The following is a 27897-nucleotide window of genomic DNA, read 5'->3' on the forward strand; positions in this document are numbered from 1 at the left end:
GAATTTGAATTTGAAAGTATTTATAGAGCGCACGTATACCAGCGGTTTCTTGGCGCTGTGGCTGACGGAAACTGAGGTTAGAAACAGGGAGGGAAGGGGAAGCGTTTATACAAGGGATTTTGTGAATAAGTGGGTTTTAAGGCATTTGCGGAACTGTGAATAGAGGGTGATGGAACGAAGTTCGAGGGGGAGGGAATTCCAGAGGGTAGGGGCAAGGATAGCAAATTTAGATCCTCCCCACTTCTTTCTCCGAAAGCGTGGGATGGTGAGGAGGAACTGGGAGGAGGAACGCAAAGACCTGGTGGGGATATATGAGGCAATTTCAGAAGAAATGAAAGCAGGTGCCAAGCCCGATCGGGCCAAAAAGGTAATGGATGCGAGCTTGAATTGAATTCTAGCTCGCACAGGGAGCCAATGTAGTGAATACAAAAGTGGGGTGGAGTGGTGAAATTTAGGGAGATTGAAGACCAGGCGAGCCGCCTGGTTTTGTATTTGTTGTAGGCGGCGCAGGCTGTATGCGGGGATACCGGCATACAGTGCGTTCCCATAGTCCAGGCGGGACATCACCATGGCCAGGATAATGAGTTTGAGGGCAGAAAAAGTGAAGAAACGGGACACCCTGCGTATAGTGCGCAGTGAGAGGAAAGAAGAGGAAACCACAGAGCTGACCTGGGAGTGAAGGGTGAGTTGAGAATTAAGTTTTATGCCTAAAGTTTTGACTGAGGAAGAGGGAGCAGGAGAGGGACCGAGGGAGGGGGGCCAAAAGAGAGGGGACCAGGGACTGGATGAACCGCCCGTCAGCACCAACTCGGTTTTATCAGGGTTGAGTTTCAGGTGGTTGTGGTTCATCCAGTCCCTGATATGAAGCATGACAGTTTGGAAGTTAAGAACAGCAGAAGGAGAAGAAAGATTAAAGACCAGCTGGAGGTCATCCGCATAATTGAAAACGGTGACCTCCATCTGTTGAAGAGAAAAAATTAAAGGGGCAATATACAAATTAAACAGCAGGGGAGAGAGAGAGGAACCTTGGGGGACCCCGCACTGAACTTTCCAGACGTCCGCTGTGAATTCACCCAGGCGGACAGCCTGGGTGCGGTTACTCAGGAAGGAGGATAACCAGACCAGGGCAGTCCCCCCGATCCCCGCCGCCCCGATACGGGAAAGTAGAATGTTATGGTCCACTGTATCAAAGGCGGCTGAGAGATCGAGGAGCACGAGGGCCTGGTACTGATTAGTGTCCATGCCCTCCCTGAGGGTGTCTAGAACCGACATAACAACGGACTCCGTTGAGTGTGCGGGGCGGAAGCCAGCTTGGCGAGAGGCAAGGGCTCCGTGCTTCTCCACAAAGGAACTCAGAGCGCGAGTGACATGGCGCTCGAGCACTTTAGCCAAAAATGGCAAAAGGGAGATGGGGCGGAAGTTGGCCGGGTCAGAGGGGTCTGCCCCTGGTTTTTTCAAAATGGGCACAATAACCGCAGATTTCAGGGAGCTGGGAACTATGCCTTGAGAGAGGGAGCTATTTAGGAGATGAAGGGGAGGGTCTGGGCAAGAGGCAAAGATGTGGCGGAGAATATGGGCAGGACAGGGATCGTGCGGGGAGCCAGATTTGATCAAAGGGATCAAAGAGGTAAAGTTTTCCTTAGTGATGGGAGGAAAGGTGGTCAGTGCGCCCTTGGGGGGAGGACATCGAGGAACATCAAAAGAGGGGGAAGGGGGAGGAATGTTGGCCTTAATGGTTAAAATTTTTTGGATGAAATAATCATTGAGAGAGAAACAAAGGTCTTCAGATGGGACTGGTCTAAGAGTAGTTCGGTCAGAGAACGCCAGGCTGTGAACGATGGTAAAAATTTCCTTAGACTGATTCTCTGCTGCTAAAATCTTGGAGGAGAAATAAGATGTTTTAGCCTCCACGATGGCTTTCTTGTACTGGCTCAGAATGTTAGAGTATTCCAGTTTCAAGGTGGGGCAATAGTTTCTCCTCCAGGCCCGCTCCGCGCGACGGACTGTTAATTTGGTGGTTTTGAGCTCTTTATTAAACCACCGATTAGCGTCTTTGTCGCGTTTAGAGGAAATGCGCTTGAGCGGGGCAACGGAGTCGCGGCTATGAGAGAGCCACTGATCTATAGTATCAACCTGGGAGGCGGTGGTAAGGCCCTGAAGTGAGGGCCTTACCACCGCCTCCCACCATCTCAAAGACACTTTGGTATCAGATGAGCTTCTTTCATTTAGAATCAAGTAACCGCATTCATCTGCTGACTAAATATATGCATTTAAACAAGATATGTTTCAGGAGCCAAATAAAATTATGTGCTTCTGTAAATTGCAGACGGCTTAGAGAGTGGACTTGATATAAGCACTGCCCCAGCTTTTTGTAGCAAAATTTCGAGAAAAATAAAAGAGTCATGCAGAGGTTAACAATTGTTTTGGTAATGTGACATTAAACTGAAAATCTCCAAGGAATAGGAATGATATGGAAATCCACAAATATAGTCTTTACATTTGCCAATTTATGCAAAGCAGGACTGGTCCCAGGGTACTTTTCCATCTAAGCCCTAAATTATCTTAGGCTTTTGAGAGCTCCAGGTAGTCAGGTTTAGGTTAAAAAACAAATCTTGAACAGCTAATATGCCATCAAAAGACTTGAATTGATTTCCATTGAATTACTCACACTCAGACTGCATATTCGCTGCGGAACAGAACTGGAACTGGAACCTAAATACTTGAAGAATATGTCATAAAAATGGCTGCTTCTTATATACTTTTCGATAAGGTGTGAAGAAATTAGCTCATAGATTATATGGCAATGGAAACCCTCAAATTTTTAAAAGGGTGCCTGGTACAAAATACCCTGCAACATGTGGAGAAAGCCACATCTCATGTGAAAAAAGAATACAATTAGAAAATACATCACAATCTGGTCTCAGGGGCTCATTACAAATTGCCCTGTAATACCAATAGGGCCAGTAACAGCAGTAGGTGGAATTCTCTTGGAAATGAGGAATAACCATGGAGTAAGGACAGCAATTACTGAATTCCTGGTAATTCCTCAATGTTTAGGAGACCTTCAATACCCCACATCTAATCCCTGGAAACCCTGCTCAGCGGAGTTCCTGATCAGACTATTCTATTGCACACTTATACTAAGACTGTCACTCCTGACTTTTTTAGTCTTTCTCTTTTCTTTGTTTCCTGTAAGTTTCTGTTTTATACTGGATGATACATGTTTCAGATTTTCCAAGTGCGAGCCTACAATTTCCAAAAGCAAAGTTTAAACAAAATATCATAGAATGAGGGGTTTAATTCAATGAGAAACATTTGTGCCCGCCCCTCCAATCCTCCCCTCCAACCCTCCCCTGTAATCCTCCCCTGTCCATGGGTTCATCATTACTACAGGAGTGAAAAGAAAAACTAAATCAGAATTCAAAATTATTACCATCTATCCCTGTGTGAAATAAATGTTCAGGACTTCGTGCTCCTTCTCCTGCATTTGTGATTCCCGCAATTTGGACTTTATACACAGCATTTTTTGAAAGTCCTGTTAGTAAACAGCTATTGGCAGATGAAGAATTCACATAAATTGCTGCAATAAAAACAAATAAACAGAATGAAACTTTAAGTTCAGCAGATGAGAACGGTTGCTCACAATTTTAAATATAGCATTTGTAATAGTCAATACACATGTTTAAGTCTACAGAACTCACAAATGTATTCCTTATTACTATCTAGAATATTTTTATCTCTACCATGTAATATATAAGTTGTGGGCCAAAATTGAGACCAATGAAAATCACACATCTGAAATATGTCTAAATTCAGATTATCAATATCATAAACAATCAATGTTTGCCTAGCAGACAAACACTTACTTACATGGTTTGATAGAAAACTGGATTTGTTAGTAACAACACACCTAATTGTTCACATAATTTTAAACTTGTGTACCTCTGCTGTAGGAGGTTCATGTGCTATAAAGATCCAACATATTGTTTACTTTTCTGTACATCTATTTAACCGTTAACCATTACCTTTTGTTTATATTGAAAACCTTTGCCATCAACTTTGTTAAGCTTTTTCCTTGATCCTTCAGTTCCATATATTAGCCTGGTATATGTATATGGCATATGCCAATTTGCAATTCACTAAAATCCATTTGTGAACCCATGCGTAAAATGTCACTTGGTGGCAGTGCACCAGAAGTATGGAAAATTATGGAACAAAAACATACTAGCATGGTTTATATGTGGGTGCACACAGGGGGGTGAACCTGAAAAAATGGGTATGTAGCAAGGAGAAGTTAAAGGAGGTACAAAGAGAAAGCAATGCAAATCTACAGACAAACCTACAAATCTGTAGGCCAGGCTGTTCATGAAAGATACACCCCAGACGAACTACTGGAGTATTACTACAGGACAGACAGTCTCAAATTTACCCCTAATGGGCATGATTCATGAAAAACGTTTGTAAATATGCACTCTCAGTAATACTAGTAAGAGCTGCTGTAGATTTACTACTGTTTTGTATTCACAAACTTTGCCAATAGTATGCTTACAAAGCTGTGCCAGATGTAGCTTATTATGTTTACTCCTGGCAAGATCAGGCATCTATTTACAAGCTTCTAAGTCACCATTGCGCATATTTTCTTTTCATCTTTTTTCTCCGAGGGGAAAACGTTTTTACCAGTGGAGAAACCCCTTCCATTCCATTTCCTTTCCCACCATTGAAGTCAATTTACTGAAGCGCTTTTCCAGCACCAAATCTCCAACCATTTCCAGTGTAGAAAAGGGATCAGAGAGCAGTTTGTGAATGCCCACAAGCTCGTGAATTTGTAGCAGTTCTGAAACTTTCAAGCCAAACCATGACATAGGGCCTTAATATGACTACGGCAGTCCACTGAACAGCCGTAGCCATGGTGGCGGTGTTGGCACCACTGCACTGGCGGTCCGACCACCCCATCACGACTTGGGTGGTTGGACAGCATTGGTACCAAGGCAGCCACAGCCGGTCCATTGGGGCTGAGGGTCCACGCCCCCCACCTTTTGTCCCTCACGAACAGTGTCTGTCAGGCTGAACAAAGGTAAGCCTGACAGACACTGTTCATTTTCAGGTCAGGCAGCCAGGAGCCAGACATGTGCTAAATGGGCAGGCTTCTGGCTGCCTAAGCTGAACTTTACTGGGCTGAGGAACAGCGACGGCCCGTATAGGGCGTGTTACCAGGGCGGTGACGTGGTGCAGAGGAGGGGCAGGGTGGGGGGTTGCAAAATGCGGCATACGGCCGATTGCAGGTAAGTTACGAAAAAAATAAAGAAAACGAATTTTGTTGCATGGTAGAGATAAAAATATTCTAGATAGTAATAAGGAATGCATTTGTGAGTTCTGTAGACTTAAACATGTGTATTGACTATTACAAATGCTATATTTAAAATTGTGAGCAACCGTTCTCAAACTTCAGTGCGATTCAATGATTGACAAAATAGGCTGCTATTTCATGAATGTATATGGAAAAATATGAGAAAGATACAGACTAACGTAGAAAAACAAGTGAGCTTATAAAAGTAAATTCACACTTTTTGAAAGACAAGTAACCCCCCATGCGTAGGTGACAGCAGTAGTCACAAATGATTTGCCTTAAGGCAAATATGACAGATAAACACAAGTGTCTAATACAGAAGTTGCCTGTAACTATTTGTTTCACCTCCAGTTTCTTCATAATGTGTCCTGCAGGCTACCGAGACTCCGCAGAACTACCAGCCAAATAGGGGAACACATAGCAAGGGCAAACTGGTCCTGGATTGCTTGGGTTACCATTCAGGGAGGACCTGGCTTGGCAGTTTGTACTGGACTCTATTGGAGCAGGGTCAAGACTGTCTTGCATATTGCTGGGTCCAAACTGAGGTGGCATGGTGTGCAAAATAACGGTGGACTGGGATGTGGCCTAAGTAATTACCAGTGGTTGATAAAAAGTCAAGCATTCCATCCATCACGTTTGTATATTTTAGCTTGCGCATCCCACAAAAAAGTACTGAGTCTGGAATAATGACTCCTCTGTCCTACCTTCCTTCTGACAGCCTGCGAGCAGACCCAGGTAATTAGGTGACCTTGTAAGGTATGTCCATCCTCCTTCCTCCTATGTATCCTTCAATCCAACTAGTTTTGCACTAGTCTACACAGCCAATAAACAAAGTGTAGATCTACCCTGCAGTGCGACAACTTCTCTTGTGTCCCACTCACAATCACTGGGATTATGGGCACTGTGGCACCGCTGTAATTTGTGTTGCCCAGGTCACATTGGCGCCAAGTGAATAACATGAGGTACACACACGGGTATGCTAGCAGCTCTCGTAGAGTGGCCTCGAGCGGCCATTCTGCCCTTTATTTGCACCCTTGGGCTGTGCCAATCCCTCGGGTGTGAATGCTCTATAAAGTATAGTAGAGGCCGGGTGGCAGTCTACATCCCTTCCAACTTTTATTAAAACAGGACAATCTAGAACTTCTTTTCTGGTACACAACATAGTCTCTCAGGGTTGGGTCGGAGTCCATACTTCTGGCTTCAGCTGCCTGACTCCTGACTCCGAAGAGTGTCTGTGTCCGCACTGGTTGCATGAGTGCAGGGGCCCATGTTCCACACACCAGCAGCATTCATGGGGCTCGCTGCACACCCTATTGCTCCTCTGGCATCTAGCCCTGCAGAGGACTGGGCATCCCGGTGTCTACCTCTGCGGTTTCTCCTATCACTCCTGGGCCGTCACCCTGATCTCTTGCCTGGGATCCAATTTGCTTGAGCCAGGAAACATTCTTGGCTACAGTGTATTAGCCCCGCTAGGCGGTTCTTGGATGTTGACAATTTCCCACATCTCATTCTCAAATGGAGTGCGGGACTTCCACCCTGGGTGTCAGTTACGCATGACCACCTTGTCTCCCACTGCCAGATCACGGACCAATGCCTTGTGGGCTTGCATGGTCATTCGTGGCCTCTCTCTTCTCCTGGGCAGCCTGTATGTCAATGGTGGCTGGGCTCCAGTTGGACCCTGCAGGAATGACATCTCGGATGGGTCAGGAGTTCGAGTCACATTAAGCGCCATTCTTCATCAGGGCTCTCAATGGCTCCGATATGGTGGCCAGCCTTGAAATAAAACGTCCACAGTAAGTGGCCATTCTGAGGAAATTTCTCACCTCTGATGCATTCTGCGGGACAACTGCGTTCCAGATAGCTTCTACTTTCTTTGGGTCTACTTGTAGTCCTCCACTTTGGAAAAGGTACCCAAAAAACACAATGAAGTTTGAGTAAAACAAGCACTTTTGTTTGTGAAGGGTTATCCCACAGTTCTATAACCGCTTGAGGGTCGCCCTCAATCGAAAACTGTGGTCTTCAAGCATGTGGGAGAATATCAGAATGTCGTTGTTAATGTTTAGCACGCCGACCAAACCAGAGGGTCTCACAGATGGTGTTCTGAAACACCTCTACTGCTGATGATATTCCAAAATTCAACTGCTTGTATCTGCAGAGCCCCTTGTGCATTGAGTAAGTGGTTATTTAGTGGCTAGATGGGTCAAGGTCAAGTTGGTGGTAGCCCACATTGAGGTCTAGCTTTGAGAACTACCTGGCACCATTGAGGTCCGGCACTATGTCTTCAACTGTAGGGGTTATGTGTTGCTCCCTGTTGATGGCTTTGTTTGGGAGTCGCATGTCCACATACAGTCTGATGGCCCCAGGGTGTTTGGGCTTGGGAGCTATCACCAGAGGTGAGTCCCGGAGAGTTCTTACAGGATGTCTGGAGCATGAGATTCATGTACCTGCTGTGCAAAGAAAACTAGACCAGGTCTTCGGTAGTGTGGCATCCAAGGAGAGTGCCAGTGTTACCTCTGGTTACATGAAATTGGGCATGTGCTGACAAACCTCCACTCTTTACCACCACCTCTAGGACTCCTTTAAATGGCAGTGGCTCGCTGCCCCCATAGGTGTAGATTTGTGCTTTGGTTGTGCTAGCCCCCGCAGTGGAATGATCCTGACAAATTGGGCTGAGTCCATAACATTGACACTTTGACCTGGGTGCCTCTGATGTAAACTGTGCACATCAGTGTGGGATGATTTGCGTGACTTTCAGCTTCCTCCTCTTGAAGTGACAGCTGTCACAGGGTTAATCTTCCTCATCCTCTGTACCCCATGCCTGCACCCTGCCCACTGCTCTGGAACACCTTGGTGAAGTGACTCATGCGTACACACCTCAAGCATTCTTTTTCCTGCCCCGGGCATATGTTGGATGTCTGGTGCGTGAGACTGCAATTACCCCGCACCCCTTCTCTGGCAGCTTGGGTGCATTTGCGGCAGAATATCGAGGACGTCTCTAGATGACATCCACCAGCTCCGCTTTCACATTTTCTGAAGAGGCGGGGCTAGCCGGGGTCATGCATCTCGCCAATGCCACCTCCATGTCTTCAGCCCTGCTGTTCCCCAGCTCATGTGACCTCACTAGTATCAGTATGTTGTCTAGTAATGCCTGGCTGTCGCAGTATGAGCTTCCTAAGGACTGACGACTGGCAGCCTTGAATCAGCTGGCTCAGATTTCATCCGGATGGTTGATATCGGTGCAGGTGCTTGCCAACTTTCAAAGTTGTACATTGAATACGTCCACAGACTAATCTTCCGCTTGCTGGGCGTACCTCAGTTTGAATCTCTCATAGTCGGGGTTGAGCTGGGGATCAAAATGGCGGTTCAGTACCGCAGCGTCAAAATCATCATCCTCACCTGTGTTGGGGAGGTGTCTGAACAGGTCATATAGTTCGCACCGCCATTCACTGTCCCATCGGTTTCACGTGTGGCATGAAAGTAGTACTGCAGACACCTGATCCATTGGTGCAATCGCGGGGCGGCCGTGATAGTGTCTACCAGCTGGCAGAATGGCAGCATCGCCAGTGTCCTGTGGCCGCCATTGTAGGGTCCGGCTGTTGTTATTGGGACCTTGTGCATGGCTTCTTATTCTCCCTTATGTAGCCTTCAGTGTGGGCTCTGCCTTGGGGCAGGTTAGGGGGTGTTTGTGTGTTCCCCTGTTCCTAGTTTCTGCAATCTATGAGGGCTGCACTGGCAATGGCCACACTTTTCACATCGTCATCGGGTGTATTTGTTACCCCCCACCTCTTGCCATTCGCTTTATTACTGTCCAGGTCACACTGCTCAATTAACTTTTTACTATCCTGTATTTTACTAACAGTGAAACACTCAAGTAGTGCTTAATCATTACAGCTTCATTCAATTTTCTTTTCCTATATACCTACTGTACTGTGCCAGGTTTGAACGTGCCACCTGTGCCCCACTGTAAAGGCTGTGAAGTTATTGTGTCCAGGGGTGTGTGGTACCTGTTAATGACTGATTTCAACAGCGACCTCCTTATGGACACTCTGTCTCCACCCACCGTTAGTCTCTGATGTCAGCCATAGGAAAAATGCAGTGAGTTTGTACAGTGCTAGGTGGCACTCCGATCTTAGCGCCCGGCTGTTCACCAGCAGGCCCTGCGGTTCGGCTGGAGAGCGCCCACCACAGAATCCTGCAGCAGGGTGAGGTGTGCCTCGTGGGACCTGAATGGCCCACCGGCCAGGAGCGCCGCTTCCCTCCTCAAGTGTGGGCCCTGCACATGCGCCGGCTGAGTTGCGCTGCCTCCTGGCGTCTCTGGCAGCCAGCGACTCGGCTGCCTCAGCTGTGGCGTGATGGTGCTGCACAGTGGAGCAGGATGCAGTGGGCCCAGCATGTAAGGCCTGCCACCATCCTCATCGCCAGTGTGGCGTCCGGTGTAATGTGTGTTGCTTAAGCTACAGCGGTGCCAAGTGAATACCTTGAGGCACAAACACAGGTATACTAGCAGCTCTCACAGAGTGGCATAGGTCAGTCAGGTGACCACTCTGCCCTTTATTTGTACCCTCTGGCAACGACCGGCCCTCGCGGTGGGGATGCTATACAGAGTATAGTAGAGGCTCACCACTGTGTAGAAATGTTGGTTTTACACTGAAAATTCATGTTCTTCCCTCTGCATTTCCTCGCTGTGAAAGCAGCAAATAGCTGTGCCCTCCAGCTGGGTGCACGCTGGCCATCCTGAAAACCATGAGGATGAATTTAAACTGGTAAAGACCGAAATAAAATAATCCAAGTAGCTTTCCATGTTCTGCTACAATGCAGTGAAGAAGGGAAGAGAGGGCAGCATCTGGGACAACAGCTGGGTATCAGAAATTATAACTGACGTTAAAGAGAGTTTGAAAGAAATACAGGCTAAAGGGTGTGCAATCTCCATGGAGCTAAAAGATTCCATTGTGTGCAACTGGTCGTGATGGGTATTGAAAAGTGGTACACAATGCTTTTCATTTTACCAAAAACAGTATATTTTTCATGACACTCTTTAATTCCCAGGATTAGGCAGCGCAATGGGATCATTTACATTAATACACTTATATTAAAATGTGCACAAACAGAATTTGAGCCCTTTTAACATTGGTCCTATTTGGATGAATGCAATAGACACTTCCATTTTGAACAGGCACTTATCACCAGGTTGAAATGATGGTAACTGCTCCCTAACAAATTGCAAAAAGATGTATTAATGCAAAAAAACTAAGCAAAAAGCCATTTGCGCTTTGGGGTGTCCATTCTTACCACTTATGTGGAAACTGGTTGCAAACACACAACTGGGGCTGCATTGCAGACAGTACCTCTGGGGTTTAAAGAGCAGCATGTGCGCTTGTTTTCTGCACCCCGGGGCAATGATGTACTACAGAATCGGCTGCAGACACTAGTACAGCGCCTTCTGTAATACAAACAGTGCTGGTCCACACATAGTGGCAGAGGGTGTTCCTCATTTGCATAGTGCGTGGACTCATGCAAATAAGGGAAACACTGTGCCTCTGTGCCCCAGTCATATTATGGATGAAAGTGCAGAGGCAGGGAGGCCGGCAGGGGGTGTAATGACTGTGTACCACAAAAATGAGGTGCACAGTCAGTGCACCCCCTAAAATAATCCCTCTTGAGAGTATAAAGGGATTCCCATGGACCCCACACATCCCCTTGCAGGGGGGTGCAGTCACTCACTGTAATGGCCTGCAGGAGAATCTCTGACACCAGTTTGAAGTGCAGGCAGGTGCAGCCTGCACACTGAAAGACGGACTGCCTGCTTCAAGCAACCGCTCCATCATTCACTAACGTGCTGCCCCCCCAGGGCAGGAGCAAGTTTGCGGCTGTTCCGCAAGTCGCGTATTGATGGTAATAGGGAGCACTGGCTCAGTGTGTGCCAGCAGCCCTTGCTGAAGGTGTGCAATGGTGCAGAACAGAGCAGTGCACCCTTTTCATAATACGACCCCTGATGTCTTGTGAAAATGTTATATGTCCTAGACTGCTTTTGACCTAGGTGAGCAGATGTGTGTGTGAGCCTTGTAGCAATTGTTTTACACATTATATTAAAAACATTATGTTAATTAACATTTTAGGTTGTCACAGAAAGGAGAAGGGACCTTTAAGTTGAGGTACTAGAAAATGATTCCAAGTTACAATTTTGTTGCCGGTTCTAAAGTAACCAGAAATATGAATGGGTTAGTACAGCCATCAAGTTATGGTGCCACTTAACTTATTATAACACCTACCTTTAGTCATGTTTCTTCCAATTTCTGTGTAGTATATTCTGTACCCGTGGATAAATCCAAGGCGCTCTTTTTCTGGAATTTCAGACCATTCTACCACAGTTGAGTGCTTTGTCACATTTCGTGCGGTAACATTTGTGGGACCTTTGCTGGGCACTGAAAAGAGATCAGGATTACAAAAGACATCCAGTGTATAAAAAAACTATTTATGGCTGATCGTAGGATGTTCATATACATCTTGGGAGGATGACAATACATTGATTAGGTGCTTAGCAGTGGGTAAAATGAGATATCTAGACTCCTGGTTTTGTATTGATGTAACCACACAATCAATTGGCAGAACACCAGCCTTTCAATCAGGAAACATCCCAGCAATTAAATCCCAGGCTCCAAGAGGGCTTGAAATGTAACCTCCCCTCTCCTGGGATCACTCTTTCCCAACCTCAGAAGACTTGGAGTGGCACAAATACAAATGAAAAGACGTGCACTCTTGTGGGGGTCTACCACTCACCTCGCAGTCCACAACATGCCGATTTCTGTCTGGTACCCTTGCGCTTCTGGCACCACAGACCCTGATATGCAAATAGTGTTGTAACCCTTACATCCAGTGGAGATTCCTTTAATGGGGCCACAGGATGTTTTCTTATTCTTTTATGAGTTTCTCCTTATTTTTTAAAGTGCTTGCCAGATGGTGAGACCCTTCCACGGTGGCCCATGCCACCCGGACATCCACATGTGTTGCTTGCCCCACTGAACAGTGTAGCGGGCTCCCGAGCCGCTCAGTCTTAAAGTCCCCCTCTGCCCAGCACATCACTTCGGGGCACCAGACGGGTTGTTGCAATGCTCCCACTCTCCTACTCAGCTGGGAAAAGTGAGAGGAGTGGAGTGTGTTGACGGAACGTGTTGGAGCTCCTGCCACCTGAGGGACCCTCTTGCTGCATGGCCTCTTGCCACTGATAGTGGATTCCCCGGGGAAACTGGAGTGCATGGTCTCCCACATATGGTAGGAAACACTAAGCAAAGCATGACCGGGCACCTACAGCTCATGAGCTCCTGAAAGAAATCAATTAAACTGAAGGCCACGATGTTCTGTGTTTGGTGGCCTCCAGGGAACTGCTAGGCAGCGTGATTGGACCCTTTAAAAACAAGTCTATCTGGCTCTAGTGGGCAAATCCTCACATGTGTTCTGTTTACTGCTCCTGGACGCGAGCTCCAGCCAGCAGGGGGCTACTTTATGGCCTTCTGGCCTCAGACGTCTTAGGGCTCTCTTTGGTGATTTTTTCCCAAAGAGGTTTCCGGCCCTGTCCTCCTGCCCCAGCTCTGGTAGTCTCCTGGCATAGGGTCTTCTGATAGCAGCACCCCGTGGCCTTCTAAAAAGGTACATGCCCTGCCTGCACTCCCCAGGGCCTGGACTTCCTGGACACTTGCAAGATATCTGGCCATCCCCCAAACATATTTTGATTATGTTCGGCACTTGCTCCCTAGCTGCAGTAGCAGTCATAGAGAACAAAGTATCATAGTCCAGGCAACACTTCTTTTGAGTGATGCTCAGATGCTTCCGGAAGAGTGGCTGAAACCAAATTGACAGCAAGGTAAAATGCAGCTAGGAAAGTACGTATTTGAGTTTTGAATGATCTTAACATAAGTGAGTGGAAACACTGTAGTTGCTTAAAGCTGCTCGGCAGCCTGAGCTACAGAACTGGAGGTGGTAGGATGAACTTCGAAAATAGAGTCTTTGCTATGGAGATAGAAACGGAATAAGGACATTATACCCAGAGAACATTTACAGGACTGCCTTTTAGGAGCACAATAATGTAGGTGATATTGATGGCGAGATAGGGGAGGCCCTGGACACAGACAAGGAATTGTCAGAGATGGAGGGGAAAGCCAGTTTACTGCTTTATAGATAATTTCAAGTGGGATGAGAATTGGGAGTTGTGATGGGTAATCAGTATTGTTGAATGCCACAAATAAGTGTAAGGAGAGAGGACAGAATGTTCTAATGAGCAGTGGAGATAGGTTTGGAACATAGTTATATGAATATATGACATTTCTGATCCCAAAGACTCCTCTTTGAAACGTGTGGAAGAATTGTGTATTCAAAAAGATGTAATAGGGAATTCTGTCAGTTCTACCAAAAGTGAGTCTTGCCAAATTTGGAATGATAATGATTGTTGGGCCATTTGCAAGGAAGTGAAAACTGAATAAAATTGCTCACACAAGTTATGGAGCTTACGAAATAACCAAGGTGTGACTTATCATTAGATGTTTGCTTACATAGCTTAGCAAGACGATTTCTAGGGGATAAAAAAGATTCTATGAAAATGAAGCCGCATTATCTTGAGACCACTCAAATATTTTAGAGTTGTTACAAATATGCATGCCCATTCAGATTCACAAATGGACACGTTTATCATCAAAGCAAGTATCCTCTTTGGACCCAAAACTCCCCACGCATATGTAACCCGAGCACCTTGCTTAAAGTAGGTTAGTGTGACATTTGTTTTTGCATAATTTCGGAGAAAGTGTGTGTAATCATGCAATATGTTTTTTGTACTAAAGGCGTCCTTGCATCCATTCCGAATGCAGGACACATTTAGCGCTAAACAAAATAGCACAAAAGACATAAGCATCTCAAAGAGCAGCAGCTCGCGTTCTGGTCATTTGAATTATTTCTCTGTTTGTACAGAACTTTTTCCAGAATCGGTTCTTAATTATACAATGTGGCACATAGCATCATTTTGGTCCGTCATAGCATAGCCCCATTAGCCAGTAGTCATCATGGGATGTCAGGCACTGTAGCATAACACTGCTAAGAATCAGAGCCCCCATTCTTTCGCTGCCAGCATTGATTGTTGCGGCAGGATTGGTGACAGCGGAGGTAGGGCGATGGTCAGTCTTTTCATTTATTTATTTGCATACTGGGGTATTGTGAAAACCGGCCTAGAAGTGGTGCTTCGCATACAAGGGCATTGTGGGCTCATCTTAGCTGCCATGCTTTACACAGTGGGATGCGATGGATGCTAGCGGAAGCAAACATTTTAGAGGCTGATATCTGGCATGAAAGCCTTGGTTGGCTTTGAAAGCTGGTGTTCGAGGCTGTTTATATTTCTTAGCATGGAAATTGTGAAGGGTGTTTCTTTTTAGTTGGTTGCAATTCATCAGATGGGCAAGGCCCTCTCAAATTCCATCTTTAATTCTGCAAGGCACATCTCCATGTCCTTCTTTGTTAGGGCAACATCCATAGAAGAGGCTACCGAGCCAATGACTGGGGCCCAGATTTATCAAAAGCTTGTGTTGCCCTTGTGTCACACAAGGTAACGCAAACCCTTAAGCTTAAGTCAGATTCACTAAGCCACACAGAGCCATCTGGTCAAAACAAGCAGGCCAGCTGGCTGCCCTTCTGACCCTTGTCCACCACAAATATTGGAGAACATTCTTTTAACTTACTGTGCTGCCACACCAGTAAGAACAAGCATTTACAATGCAATAGGTCTCGCAACTGCGAGTTTTGGAGCTATTGGCATTGTAAACGGCAATGCCTTTTGCCATTGTTATTTACTATACCAAAAGCAACACCTATTGCTTTGTATAGCGCTGTGCTCATTAAAGTAAAAAAAAAAAAAAGAAAAACAAGTATCCTTTGATGTTTTGGGAATGAACACAGGCACTGGGAACATGATTAGCCGGAACCCAGTGCACATTCAGTCCCCAGCAAGCGCGCCATGGGGTTTTATTGCCAGCAGGCCCCGGACCCCTTGGTGTTGGAACACAGCTAATCTTGGGGTGCAGCAGGCCCCCTCGACCATGGTCTACAGGCCCCTGCACCAGCCCCGCCCCTGATGTGACATATCGAGCACAACGCCCCCCGCCTGTGCTTTCATTCTAAAATGCCTTTATTTATCGGCTCCGGTTTCCAGGGGGGACCTCCTTGTAAAAGCCAAAAGTGAGCCTCCAGCCGGCACTTTACGCACATATGACAAAAAGCAATCTCCACACATGTCCAACGCGTTCCCGGCTCGGCACATGCACGGGCAGGTTTAGCGCCTCTGAGATTGCGGTGGTTCAATGAAGGCAGCGTTCTGCGCCCAGAAGCCTCGCCGGCCGCCGGAGGCGCTTACATCCAGGCGCTACTGACTCGTAGAGAGCGCCTCGGACCCGGGAGGCCGGGTGCGCAGACCTGAGGTGACATTTCACGGAGGGACCCTGGCTCCTGTAACAAATGGGCATCATTTGAGCGCACCCGGGCCCCTCCCGCCACTTATTTCATTACAGGCATTAACTGCACGCTGGGGTCAGGCAGGCCCGCTTCCTGGCACATTACACCTCGCCCCTTGCTCATTAGCAGCTCGCTGAACGGATTAACACCTCGACGGATGAAGCGGACGGGTTCATGGCGCCCATAGGCGGCGGCAGCAGGAGCTATGCGTCAAGCGAGCCTCGTCTTTACCACGGGCAGGGGCGCTCTATACCCTGCAGGGGAGGGAGGCAGGGCCCGAGCAGAGTCTGGGTCACGTGGGCGTGGTGCAGGGGTCACTGGGCAGGGGGGTGCCACCCGGGAAGGAGAGGGCCTGCGGAACTGAGCCGCTGCTGCCGGGCCTGCGGAACTGAGCCGCTGCTGCCGGGTGGGGGGCGGGGAGTCCGGGGGTCGGAGCCACGCCATGGAGGTCCGTATGGCCGAGCTCTTCTGCTCGGGCCTGGAGAGCAGCGCCGCCGGAGAACCAACAACAACCGGCAGAGCACCGCGACCAGTCTGCCCCCAGAGGTGAGGCGGCGAGGAATGGGGGTGGGGGGCAGAAGCTGCGCTCTTGCCTGAGCTCCGTCCGCGGGAGGGCTGGTTTGTGGGGGCAGGTATCCAGACGTTCTTGTTCTTGAAGCGGAAATCACGGGCCTGTGGAGGGGACCATGGGGTTAATGGCAATCGAAAGCGAAACTGCATGCTGGCTTGCGAGGGAAGGGGGACAGGAGATGTGCACGCCGCGTGGCTGTAAGCGCGTACACCAACTCAAATCCGCCACAAGCCTGCGCGTGCACATCTCCTGTCCCACTTCCGAGGCAAGTCAGCAACAATAGATCTCGCCGAAAGCAGCGCTTCGCGCTGCGTTCGCAGGCGAGACCTAAAAATCATGAATAATTATTTAACTACAAGAATCTTTCCAGAAGACTTTAGAAAGGCATACCTACCTGCATTAATTGAATAAAATAAACCTGGACCTGCATGACTCAAACAACTACAGACCGATTACAAATGGAGTTTTGCCGGGCAAAATGACAGAACGAGCAGCCTTCACCCAGATGTCACAATTCATTGAATATATCTCCAATGCTTTTCAACTTCCAAACAAGATTCCATCCAGGAAGAGGCACAGAATCTGCCCTTTTCGCCATCTGGGATGACCTTAAAAACACAGTAGACTGGAACGTGGTCACTGCACTACTTCTCTTGGACCTTTTAGTTGCCTTCAACACAGTTGACCATGACATTATAATGCAAAGACTTCAGAAGACTACTCAAGAGCTAGCTCTTTCCTCTATGACCACAACACTCAAATACAAATGTACAGCATATGCCTGTGCATGTAAACAAGTATAATTTGATGATATGTGGGTATTTATATATGTGCGTTTCTTTGTACAAATATACATATATACTACTTATGGTTTAAAAATATGTAGATATTCTTTAGGTCTGCTTAACAAATGTATATATTACTTATGGTTAAAAAATATACATACATAAATATATATTCATACATTATTTTATGCTTAACATGTATATAGGCCACTGCACAGTTTTCAGATAAGATATTTGATTAGATGCTTATGGGTCTCTGTTTTATTTGTTTATTTATTACAATATGTAAATATGCTCACAACAATTGTATCTATGAATGATTCCCTACTGAAATATTGAGGAAAATATAAAAATGAATATATATTTTGTTTTTTTAAACCACCAGAATACATTAGATTTCCGTGCAGCAATACCTGAAAGTCGGCCTTTTTAACTATCTATCCATACTTGCACCTGTGGAACTTTATACAACACAATTTTATAACTGGTTATTATTTTCCTTATACATTTATACCCTTTCTATGTAGTTATATATCAATGTATTTATTACTTTACTCCTACACTACAAAGAAGAAAAAGAAGACCCTAAAAAACCCTTAACTCTCCCAGATGCACTACTCTATGTCTGATCCTATACCTCTCTAGCTGACTCACCCCAAACCTCATTCCACTACTATGATCTCCCTTTCTTCACTCTTCTCTCCTTGATTCACCCAAAACCTCATCCTACTACTAACATTTCCAAAATAACACCGCCTAGACTCTTTCCTCCTATGACTCATCCCAAACCTCTTTTAACTAATATGATCTCCCAAATAACACTATCTGGACTCTTCCCTCCTCTATCCCTCCTTTATCCTATTCAATCAAACTAACAGACTCACATGTGCACTGCTCAAATTACCAAGTTATAGTTCCCTATACTAATCTACCAATAATCCTGTGGGTTCCGGAGTAGCGTGCTACTCGCTGAAAAGCAATTCAATGCCTCGTCAGGCGGACTAAGTACTACATAAATAAAATTTCAATCTTGTGTGGCTCTGTGTGGCTTAGTAAATCTGGTGTAACTCATGAGAACACAAGTAATTGCCTTGCGTTGTGTAGGCATTCCATTGGTGCAGTGTGGGTGTCACTATACATCCACCCATAGTTTTTGTGCATTCCCAGATTTACTAGGATTAGTAAACCTTCCTAACAGAGGCATAACAAGAAGAAATATGTTTACTACTCATTGTTATTTCCTCTTTCTATGTGTGCTGCATCATGCAGCACACGTAGAAAGAGGAAAATGCTACTGGGGATTGTTTTTGTGCAGGAAGGTGTCCCTTTCTACACAAAGCAATCATGCCTGTAATGCAGGCATCCATGCACCATGGTGCAAGGATGCCTGCGTTGGTGCAAGGCAGCACAGAGTGAGCCAGCTCAGGGAGAGAGCAGGAATTTGTCATATCTTAGTACATATGGCGCATTCCTGCTCTCTCTCTCTGTCACACAGCACAGCTCAGCAAGTTGTCTTGCTGCATTGTGTTTGGTGAGTTTTTAGTAAATCTGGTCCTGGGCCTGCAGGCTGTGGTCAAAGTAACTTATAGATTTTACGTAGTTCCAGCTTCTTGATTGGCCGTGGAAGTCGCCTCATAAGACCTCAGTTCATGTAAGACCCAGTCCTTCCCAGGCGTGCGTGTGCCCGGACACCAAAAAAGTCCAACCGCCCCTCCAGACCATCTGCTGCATAGGCTAGCAGTCAGCCTGGAGAGCCCAGGTGAAGTCCACCACTAAAATGCTCCCTGGTGCAGGAGTGGGGTAGGCAGAGTGTCTCCCATACCTCTCTTTGTGGGTGCGCCACCTACAGAGATATGAGAGAGCTGGGTGGCCATTAAAGACTCCCATTCAGGAAGCTGGCCCCTCTGTGCCACAGCTCACCCACAGAGGATTAGCTTTATCTCCTACTGTTAAGTCCATGAAGTGAGACTACCCCTCAATGTGTTGGGCAAATACAGACTGGGCCTACCTTAAGAGCAAGTCCAATAATGCCCAGACAGGAGCTCCAGCACCACCTAGTAGCCCAGTGGGATTGCCTCTGGCCTCACCAACCACGGACTGAAACATACCCTAGCCTCTCCAGCAGCTCCTTTCTGGGACCCAGACCCTCTGTGCTCCATAGCCAATGTCCCAGGCACCCGGACCTCCAGGAAGCTGGCTACCTTTTTAGGTGGTGGCCTCCCAGTCCTCTTCCGCCTCCAGCTTGACCCACAGTTTCAAGGAAAAGGTGGCCAGGTGCACCAGACAAGTCTAAAACATTATGGCTTCATCGGGGAGATACCATCTAGAGGTGAGAGCGTGAAATTACAGTGAGAAGGCACAGGGTGAGCACTGACGGCCTCAAAGATTTTAAGTCCCTGATCTTTGGGAATTTCACGTAACAGGAATAACATGAAAGTGCTGAAAGTATATATGATTATGCCATTTTAATGTAATTTTTGCCTAGGACTAATTTCAAGAAAGTAAAAGGTATGGCCCTCGAAAATCTATTTTCCTTGCCCAAAAAAACTTTAAGTCTGCTAGATGCGAACTCTTGCAAATAAAGACACTTTTTTTTATGTGTGAATCCTGAATAATCAATTCAGCCTCAAATGAAGTTGAAATATGGTTACCCAAGTGCATTGACCAGAACAACCACTTTATTATTCAATGAAAGTAATTACCCCCTGTGCAGCTCTAGCGGTTTAAACACAAAAAACAACTAACTATGTTGACTTCGCAAACTTGTTCAGGTTTTTTTCATGCAAATAGATTGTTACAGAAGGGAATCAATATGGCAAGTTCTGAGTGGCACAAAGGCTGCAATCTTAATATGGTTTGCGCTAAATTCCAACACTAGCCATACAAGTGGACACTCAAAAGCAAATAAGTCCTAGCTCACCTTTGGCATCTGGGTTTGAATACCAAGGTAATCCTCAGAGAAAATATGCAAAGGCATTATGTTCAATAACCCAACCAAATCAAAATCGTACAAAAAAAAACAGCAATGCACACACCGCTTTTAATTTAAAAAATCTAAATAAGAAAAGTTAAGTAGACATGAAGAAAAACTGTTAAGATGTTAACACTGAGATCAATATTACTTAACAATAGCAGACAATTTTATTATAAATCAAACATGTTCAAAATCCACACTAAGAACAGTCTTTAAAATGCAATCCTCTAACCATTTACGCGTCAGTAGAAAGAGGAGAACTGTTGTTACTGTTTGCAGCTACAATGTTGTTTAGTGATTGAGTACTCAACAGAAGGTTGACTAGGTAGGACCGACCACTGGTCGGATATCATTCCAGCATCTCTGGTTTCCTCCATTCTAGGACCTACTCAATTTCTGGTTATTTTCATACCACAATCGATTCTACAGCAAGAACCAACAATCCAAAACCACGTCACTGTCCCACACTACTAACTCACCCCGAATTCTCAGTACTGCCAACGGTGAATACTTTACAGGCCATCAGCTTTTCTATGCCCACGGCTTCGCCAAAGCGCCCAGAGTTCAGGTGCAAGCTCTCCAGTAGGCATGATCAGAGTATCCACACAAGCACAGACCTCACTAACCTTGGAGACCAAATCAGGAAACTAGGATCCACAGTTTTAGTCCATGGCCTTGGTGCTGGAATGCAAGCAAGAGTTGAAATAATTTACCACCGTTATTCTTTAATTAATTAAGAATTACGCACGATCCTAGTTATGTCTCTCAATTAGAGAACGGGGGATCAGCAGGGTAAGTGAAGTAGTATCTTACAAAACCATCCATTATCTTCCACACTCAACACTCCCGCTTGCTTCACAATAGCCTGTCAATAAAGTCGTATAAGATTAGATTTCATAGTAGGCTGGTTCCCAGATGGAATCTGGGGAAATACAAATGACAAAGATGATGGAAAGATCTCTAAGCGTAATCTCGCCCTCGCTCCACTGAGAGCCGCCAACCCTGCTATCCAAGAGAACTAAGGCAATCCACACCAAGCTGTAAAACTCCTGGTAGGAATAGATGTACCTGTGTAGCTTGGAAGGTCTCACACCGAAAATGACCTGAACAAGGGTTCCATTCAAAGGTCTCTGGTAGAAGCAGACTAATCCTCATTCGCTTCAGCCCCTCATCCTGGTCCTCGGTGGAACTGGAAACCTCTGCACTCTGGCACAAGCCTGGTTCGGAGAAGGGCAACTGGCATTGCTGGAATTAATAGTATCACCAGCCTGAGAGAGGCAATTATCCCTGCAATTACATTCGTATATATGGAAACGTTGAAAATCTGTCTTGTGATTTGTTGCTTTGGGCAAAAGTACCCATGCACTCACAAAACAAAATAATCACTTCCACACGTTGAAATGATGAATTTACAGCTTCATGTAGCTCGTGTGACTTGGAAGGACGCTGCTGCTGGGAGTCAGCATGTATTTTAACATTTTAGGTCACAGAGAAACATTTTCGTATACTGAATATTAAAAGCATAGTCCCCACACTAAGAAGCCATGCATATATGTAGCTTAGGGGAAAAGCTGTAAGTCTACAGTGAGCTGACAGCATGATGGCTATCAATATTCCCTCCGCCTAGAAGTCTGACTTGACGTCACGGTATTTACACAGTAGTATGGCTACATGAAGCTGGAGTGCCTTTTTAAATAGAGTAGACAGTGGTTGGGGCCCTCTTTAGCAGGCCTAAACCCAAAGTGGAGGTTCAAAACCTAGTGTTCCCATTAAAGAAATAAGCAGTGGCAGACCCAATACGTTTCGCTCGCCTATGTGAGGTCTAGTGGCTTTGTCAATGTTTTTTTTTTAGACATGTTTTACGGCAGTGCTCTTGCTGCTGTGCAGCATCGCTTAAAGTAAATAGAAAAAAGCGCTATGACGCTGTCAGCGTTGCTGCGTCATTGGTCTTTTTATAATTTACTTCAAGCTATGCTGCAAAGCCACGCGGATTGCTGTGCAACATGACTTAAAGTAAAGGAAAATAGTGATATGACATGACCAGCGTAGATGTAGCATAAAACTTTTCTTTTTTTCACTTTAAGCCACGCTGCACAGCAGGGAGGAGAGAGTGGGAGCAGCCACAATGGGAGGGTCGGCTCTCTTAATCTCCCCGTGCCTAAAACATGAAGGTCTCCTTGTGTAATGTAACTGTTGCTCCGGTAAAGATCTCTAATACCCCCAGGTCGAGCTCACCCTACATAAAACTGCAGAAACAAACAAAACTAAAGCAAACACAAACAAAACAAAAGCAACACAAGAGAAGTGAAGGGGAATGAGCAGCAACAATGGACAGTGAGGGGGAGGCAACGCGGAGAAGAAGGGAGCAGCAAACAAAGCACAGTGAGAAAAAGGTGGTGAGGACAAGCAACATGAGGTAGAGTTGCAGGAGACGGAGGGGGAGGGGATGTGGTCTGTCGGCTAGACTGCCGACCTTGGTGCTGGAAACCAGGGTTCGAGCCTCGGGGTCGCGTCCACATCCTGTGATTCTCGGCAAATCACTTAATCTCTCCATGCCTGAATGTATAATGTAAATACGGTGCTCGTGTAAAGCGCTCCAATACCTTCGGCTCGAGTTTGCGCTTTATAAATATGCAACCAAAAAAACTGCAGACATGTACTCTTCGATAGTGCATGACAACAAAAAGCAAGCATTGGCATAGCCAAAAGGTCTCGACTTTGGGACCTTATAAGTGTTTAGCCATGCAACAGTTGCATTACTAAATACTTATAAGGTCCCAAAAGCGAGACCTATTGGCTATGCAAAGCGGCCATGCGGCCGCGAAAGTGAAATTGATCGCGATCAAGATCAAACATCAAAGAGGCCGTGAAAGTGAAAGTAATCGCGGTAAAGCGTGGCGCACGCTCCCGCACACATGCACTGTAGCTCTAGGCTCGCCTGGTAGCACTTTTGGAGCCCTCTCAATAAGTCTCGCCAGACCAGCGCATGCGCTGGTTCAGGCGAGACCTAAAAAGGACCTGCAGCGGTGAGTGACCTGTGGAAGGGCACTAGCCCCTCACAGGAAGCTGTACTAGGTCCATGGCAGTGACTGATACTGGAAGCACCTGGAGGAAGCAGGAAGGAGCAAGAGCGACGTGGCAGCCAACCAATGGTAAGTAATAGGAGGGTTCCTAAGGACGTTTTAAAGTGACAGCGCATGCGTGCTGTTCATGCAAAACCTAAAAACTTGGTATACATTAAGGCAGACGTAATCTTATGTAACTACATTGGACAATAGCCACAAGTCTTTTGCTTTCGGTACTCAATCACCAACTCTCATATATATAAAGAAATGTATTTCAAATATAAATAGCACCATAATTAATGCATGGAATTCAACGAAAGGAAAATACTATAGAGGAGGGATCCTTTTAGACGTTCAAGCTTGAACAACCTCCAGACAAAGATAGGGTTTTCTTTTAAACTGAGGAGGATTAATCCTTAACACCATTTAAACTGCCTACAAAAGGCTGGGAAGCAATAAAAAATATGAATTGAACTTCATTAAAAAGGAACAAAGTCAAAATTCACCCTCAGTAAGAAGTGTTTTAAAATGAGGCTTTAACTCAAGTAATTAGCAGGAACTGAACACATAAACAAATCGCGATTACCTCATAAAAATTAGTTTGTTTGAAATAGGTTTCTTGTGAACACACGCCAGAAAAACAGCATTAGATTAAAAGCATCTTCAATGAGGTTTATACATACCACCTTCAACTGGATATATATAGGTTATTCCAAATGTACTTTCATTTTTCTTTGTGTTGCAATTTTCAAAGGTGTGCAGTAGTATAAAGTACTGACTCCCCTCTTCAAAGGGCCCTTTAGGAAAAATTTGGTAGAAAACCAATTATAATTGAAGAATAGATCAAAGCTTTAGAGCATGTTAAAGTTATAATCTGATACAGGGATGTTATGTTTCTCTACTCAGATTATACAGAAATCTTACTGACAATCGAAATAACTTTCAAAACCTAAGCAACTACAAAAACATGCCAGTTATGGTAGGATGTGCAACCATGAAATTACAGATTGCACCACGTATGACAGCTTCAGTCACATGACCAGTGAACTAAACACAGTACAGGGAGCGCAGAGTACTGCTCATTCAAATTCACTAAGGCTCACGAAAGGATATGCGTGAATTTTGGACATTATGAAGAAAGGAAGGTTACTGAAAAACAAACCATTTTTAAATACAGAGGGGCAGATTTACAAGCCCCTCGCGACAAATTTGCGCCGCCGTTGCGTCACTTCTGTGATGCAGCGGCGGCTTAAACCATGCGCCAATTTGCGACTTATTTACAACGTGACACATCTAGGCAGATACGTTACGTTGTAAAGCACTGTGCCACATGAAACCTGCGTCAGGTTTCATATGGGCATTCTGACGCACGATGGGTGTTCTGTCGCAGGAAAGCCTCGTAAAACTGACGCAGTGAAATCTACAAGATTTCACTGAGTCAGTTTTACGACGCTGCTGCGTCAAACCCCTTACACCTGCTTGAGCAGGCATAAGGAGTGACACACCACGTTAAGTATGGGCGGCCCCTGTGCATTGCTGGAGTTGCGTCACGCTTGCAACACGATTCCAGCAATGCGCCGCCCTTACGCTACATGATGCGACACGCATCTGCCTATCCTTGCGCCACGGTTCACTGCTGATTTGCAGAGATGTGCCAGACATTGTAAATATGCCCCAGAGTGTTGTACATTCTGTCTTACATCACATTAAATTTACCGACAAGTATGTGTCCATCTTAACCATTGTGAGGTAGAAAGCAAACTGCAAACAGGGGCTATCTAAATTGCCAAAGAAATTTCAGTGGCCGATTCATAGTAAACCAAGCTTCCAAACGTTTTTAATGTTTTCTATCTCACAAAGTGTTCATCGATTCATCTCGGAGTTCACATAATCAATAAGCAGAGAATAACTAAAATCTCAGTTGCCAGTAAATAGATCTTCAGACAAGCACTGGCAAAGACAGTAGGTCTCACCTTTAGGACATGAGTGCCCACATGGTAGCTTTGAACAAGTTTTACTTATTTTTATTTTAACATTCTAAACTGGCCATCAACTGTACTGGAACATAATGGCCGCAGGCGCTTCATGATTTAGGCATGTGCATGTGTTGCGATGCATATGCACACATTGCCGCACACAGTAGCCAACTTGGAATGCTTTTATCCATTTCAGGATGAACGCCCTGATGCACTTTTGGCCATTTTAGTTCTTTTACTTCACAGTTCAAACATTGCCGATTTTAGAATGGTAAAGTAAAAACAAAAAGAATAAAGGCAAAGAATTGCAAAACTAGTAGGGAGGAGTCCTGTTGCACTATGCAGTTGCTGTGCTTGAAGAAAAAAAACATTAAAAAACAGGGAGCGTCTAGAAGCCACCCGTGGAGCAATGGAGGTGGTGTGGTGGGCGGGGTTTGTGGAAAAACAGAGGTGAAAATAAAAGTGTATGTTTGTGCAATTATTTTTTTACAATGTTCACAGCCACACAATTGCTTGGGCTGACACGAGTGCTAAGGGAATCTTTGTTAACCATCAATCTAAGGCCAGTTGAACCACAGCCACCAATCACTCAAAGGAATTGTGCAAAAGTCCCTGTCTCTGTGAAGCTGTACGTCTGTGTGTATGTATGTTGTGTGTTTTGTGCTGTGTAATGACAATAGCTCTCGACCGATTGCTGCAGCTGTATGTAGAGGAGATCTAAAAAGCAACAGGTACAACAGACATTCTGGCCATGTCACTACTTATAGATCTGGTGAAGTCCTCCAAGCCACCCCTCCACGTCCACCTCTGTTTTATCGATTTTAGTGCAGACTTCGACCACATAGCTGAAGCTGTATGCAGATGAGAGCTAGCAAGGCAGGAAATGAGGAATGCACAAAGCCAGCAGTCCCAGCCCCATCGCTGTACCCACTGCTGAGCCAGGGAGAAGCCCTGGAGCTAAGCTCAAAGACTGTCGGGTACAGGACCCGGCCTCCTACGTCATTATGTTGACCTGTAAGAGCTGCGCTGCATCACTTGCTCTGCCTTAAAAATGCAACAACAGACGTAGCTGTAAACGTATCATAACACTTTTTCAAGTCAGCATTTTCTATAATTTTATTAAGAATAATGCAAGTATTTAAATATGACAATGACATGCTTTATGTAAAACAATATTATATTCTAACTATAATAATTGATACTGTTCACGTAGACATAAAAATATATAGTCGATGTTACTGGCGCCTGAATGGCTGCTCTTACTGACTACAAGTTAAGTTACTATTTCATCATAGGTACCTTTCAGTTATTGAAAAATGACATTAAACTGTATTTTTACCTTTGAATTTTTAACCAATGCTGTACTCATGAAAGATAGATAAGTTACCTTTAAGTGTATAATGGCTGCTTTTCCTCCCTGACTTCATTTTAATATTGGAAACGTTCGAGCCATATTCAATCACAAAACACTTGAAAGAAGTCGGTGGGTTCCAAGTCAGGAAGACGTTTCCATTTTTGGATGTGGCATAAAGTTGTCCGGGTAGATCTGTGTGAGGGTGCAAGATTTACAGAGCATATTAGTGAAGAAAATATAGATAACAGTTTGTTTAGCCTAATAACCGAGACACTCTCGGATCCTCAGTAAGTGAAATACTTAGCAACTGATCCAGAAAGCGGCAAAAATTGCAGAAGCCCAAAAAATTAGGCAAGTATGGAGACGGTTGTCCTGAAAGAAATATGCAGCAGCACACCTCGTTAATGCTGGCCCCCGGGGGGAGTGAGGGTCGAGGACCAGTCTTCCCCCGGGCACTTCGCACAAGGCCGGAAGGACAGGGTGGGGAGGGGGTTTAGAGGAGTAGGGGAAGGGGCGGGAGTTAGGGTGGGCTATTAAGGTGTCAGGAAGGAGGGAGTAAGCCTCTTCCTGACACCTGGCATCACCGGGAGGGTAGGAGTCATTTTGTAGTGGGGATTTAACATTTCCTAGTTTGGGGCCTAGCACTGCTCCCCGGGGGAATTAGTTAGGGCTGATCTTCGTCCCATGTCATTGCAGCAGATTAGGTGGCCTACCAGGAGAGCCGATTTGCCTGTGATGGCGTCGCCCAATAATGAGGTGATTAGGGCAGCGTTGCTGGTCGTGGGCCAGGCAGGCCGTGCGGACCTGTTGCAGCCTGGGGTCCTCGAACAGGCATGGGTCGGCATGGTACGCCCCATGCAGTCCGCATCGAGCGGAGTAGCTTCAGCTGTGGCAGCCTGTATGCCGGAGCCACCACACGCTGTGAAGGCGTCCGGAGGCAGAGGGCAGGGCCAGAAAAAGAACGCCGGAGCCAAGCGTGGAGGCAGGAGGAAGAGCCTCCCCGCGCGGCTCCCTGACGAGCAGAAAAATTTAACAATGAGCGGGGGCTGGGCTGCCCAATTATGAGCCGGTGCTGCAGAATGCAGGTGCCGGCATGGGGGCAGGTGAGATGGAGCTCCCCCTGGACCTCTCTAGAGGGCCTGCCTCTGAGAGCAATGGAGGGCAGGCATCAGGCAGCCTGGGCCCCTTGGTAAAAATATCCAGGTGGGCTGGGGCCCAAGTCATGTCAAACACAGTAAGGACCACTGTACGGACAGAGGTACATTAACAGAGGACCACAGCAAAAGTGGTGGGGGAGAAGGGGATTCCCCCACACCCCTTTTTCTTGCCCAGATGGGATT

General features: G+C 45.9%; 1 protein-coding gene across 2 annotated transcripts in view; it reads right to left on the bottom strand.

Moving 5' to 3' along the window:
• LOC146865407 (interleukin-12 receptor subunit beta-2-like) overlaps positions 1-27897 on the bottom strand; it is a 598479-nt gene that overhangs the window by 134640 nt on the left and 435942 nt on the right. For both annotated transcript variants that reach the window (XM_085631968.1, XM_085631957.1), the window contains 4 exons: positions 26591-26749; positions 23911-24024; positions 11617-11769; positions 3434-3580 (listed from right to left, as the gene is read on the bottom strand). In XM_085631968.1, coding sequence (XP_085488094.1) covers positions 3434-3580; positions 11617-11769; positions 23911-24024; positions 26591-26749 — 573 coding nt within the window. The remainder of the gene's footprint in view (positions 1-3433; positions 3581-11616; positions 11770-23910; positions 24025-26590; positions 26750-27897) is intronic.

The sequence above is a fragment of the Triturus cristatus genome, chromosome 2_1 (genome assembly GCF_964204655.1).
Source record: "Triturus cristatus chromosome 2_1, aTriCri1.1, whole genome shotgun sequence".
NCBI lineage: Eukaryota > Metazoa > Chordata > Amphibia > Caudata > Salamandridae > Triturus > Triturus cristatus.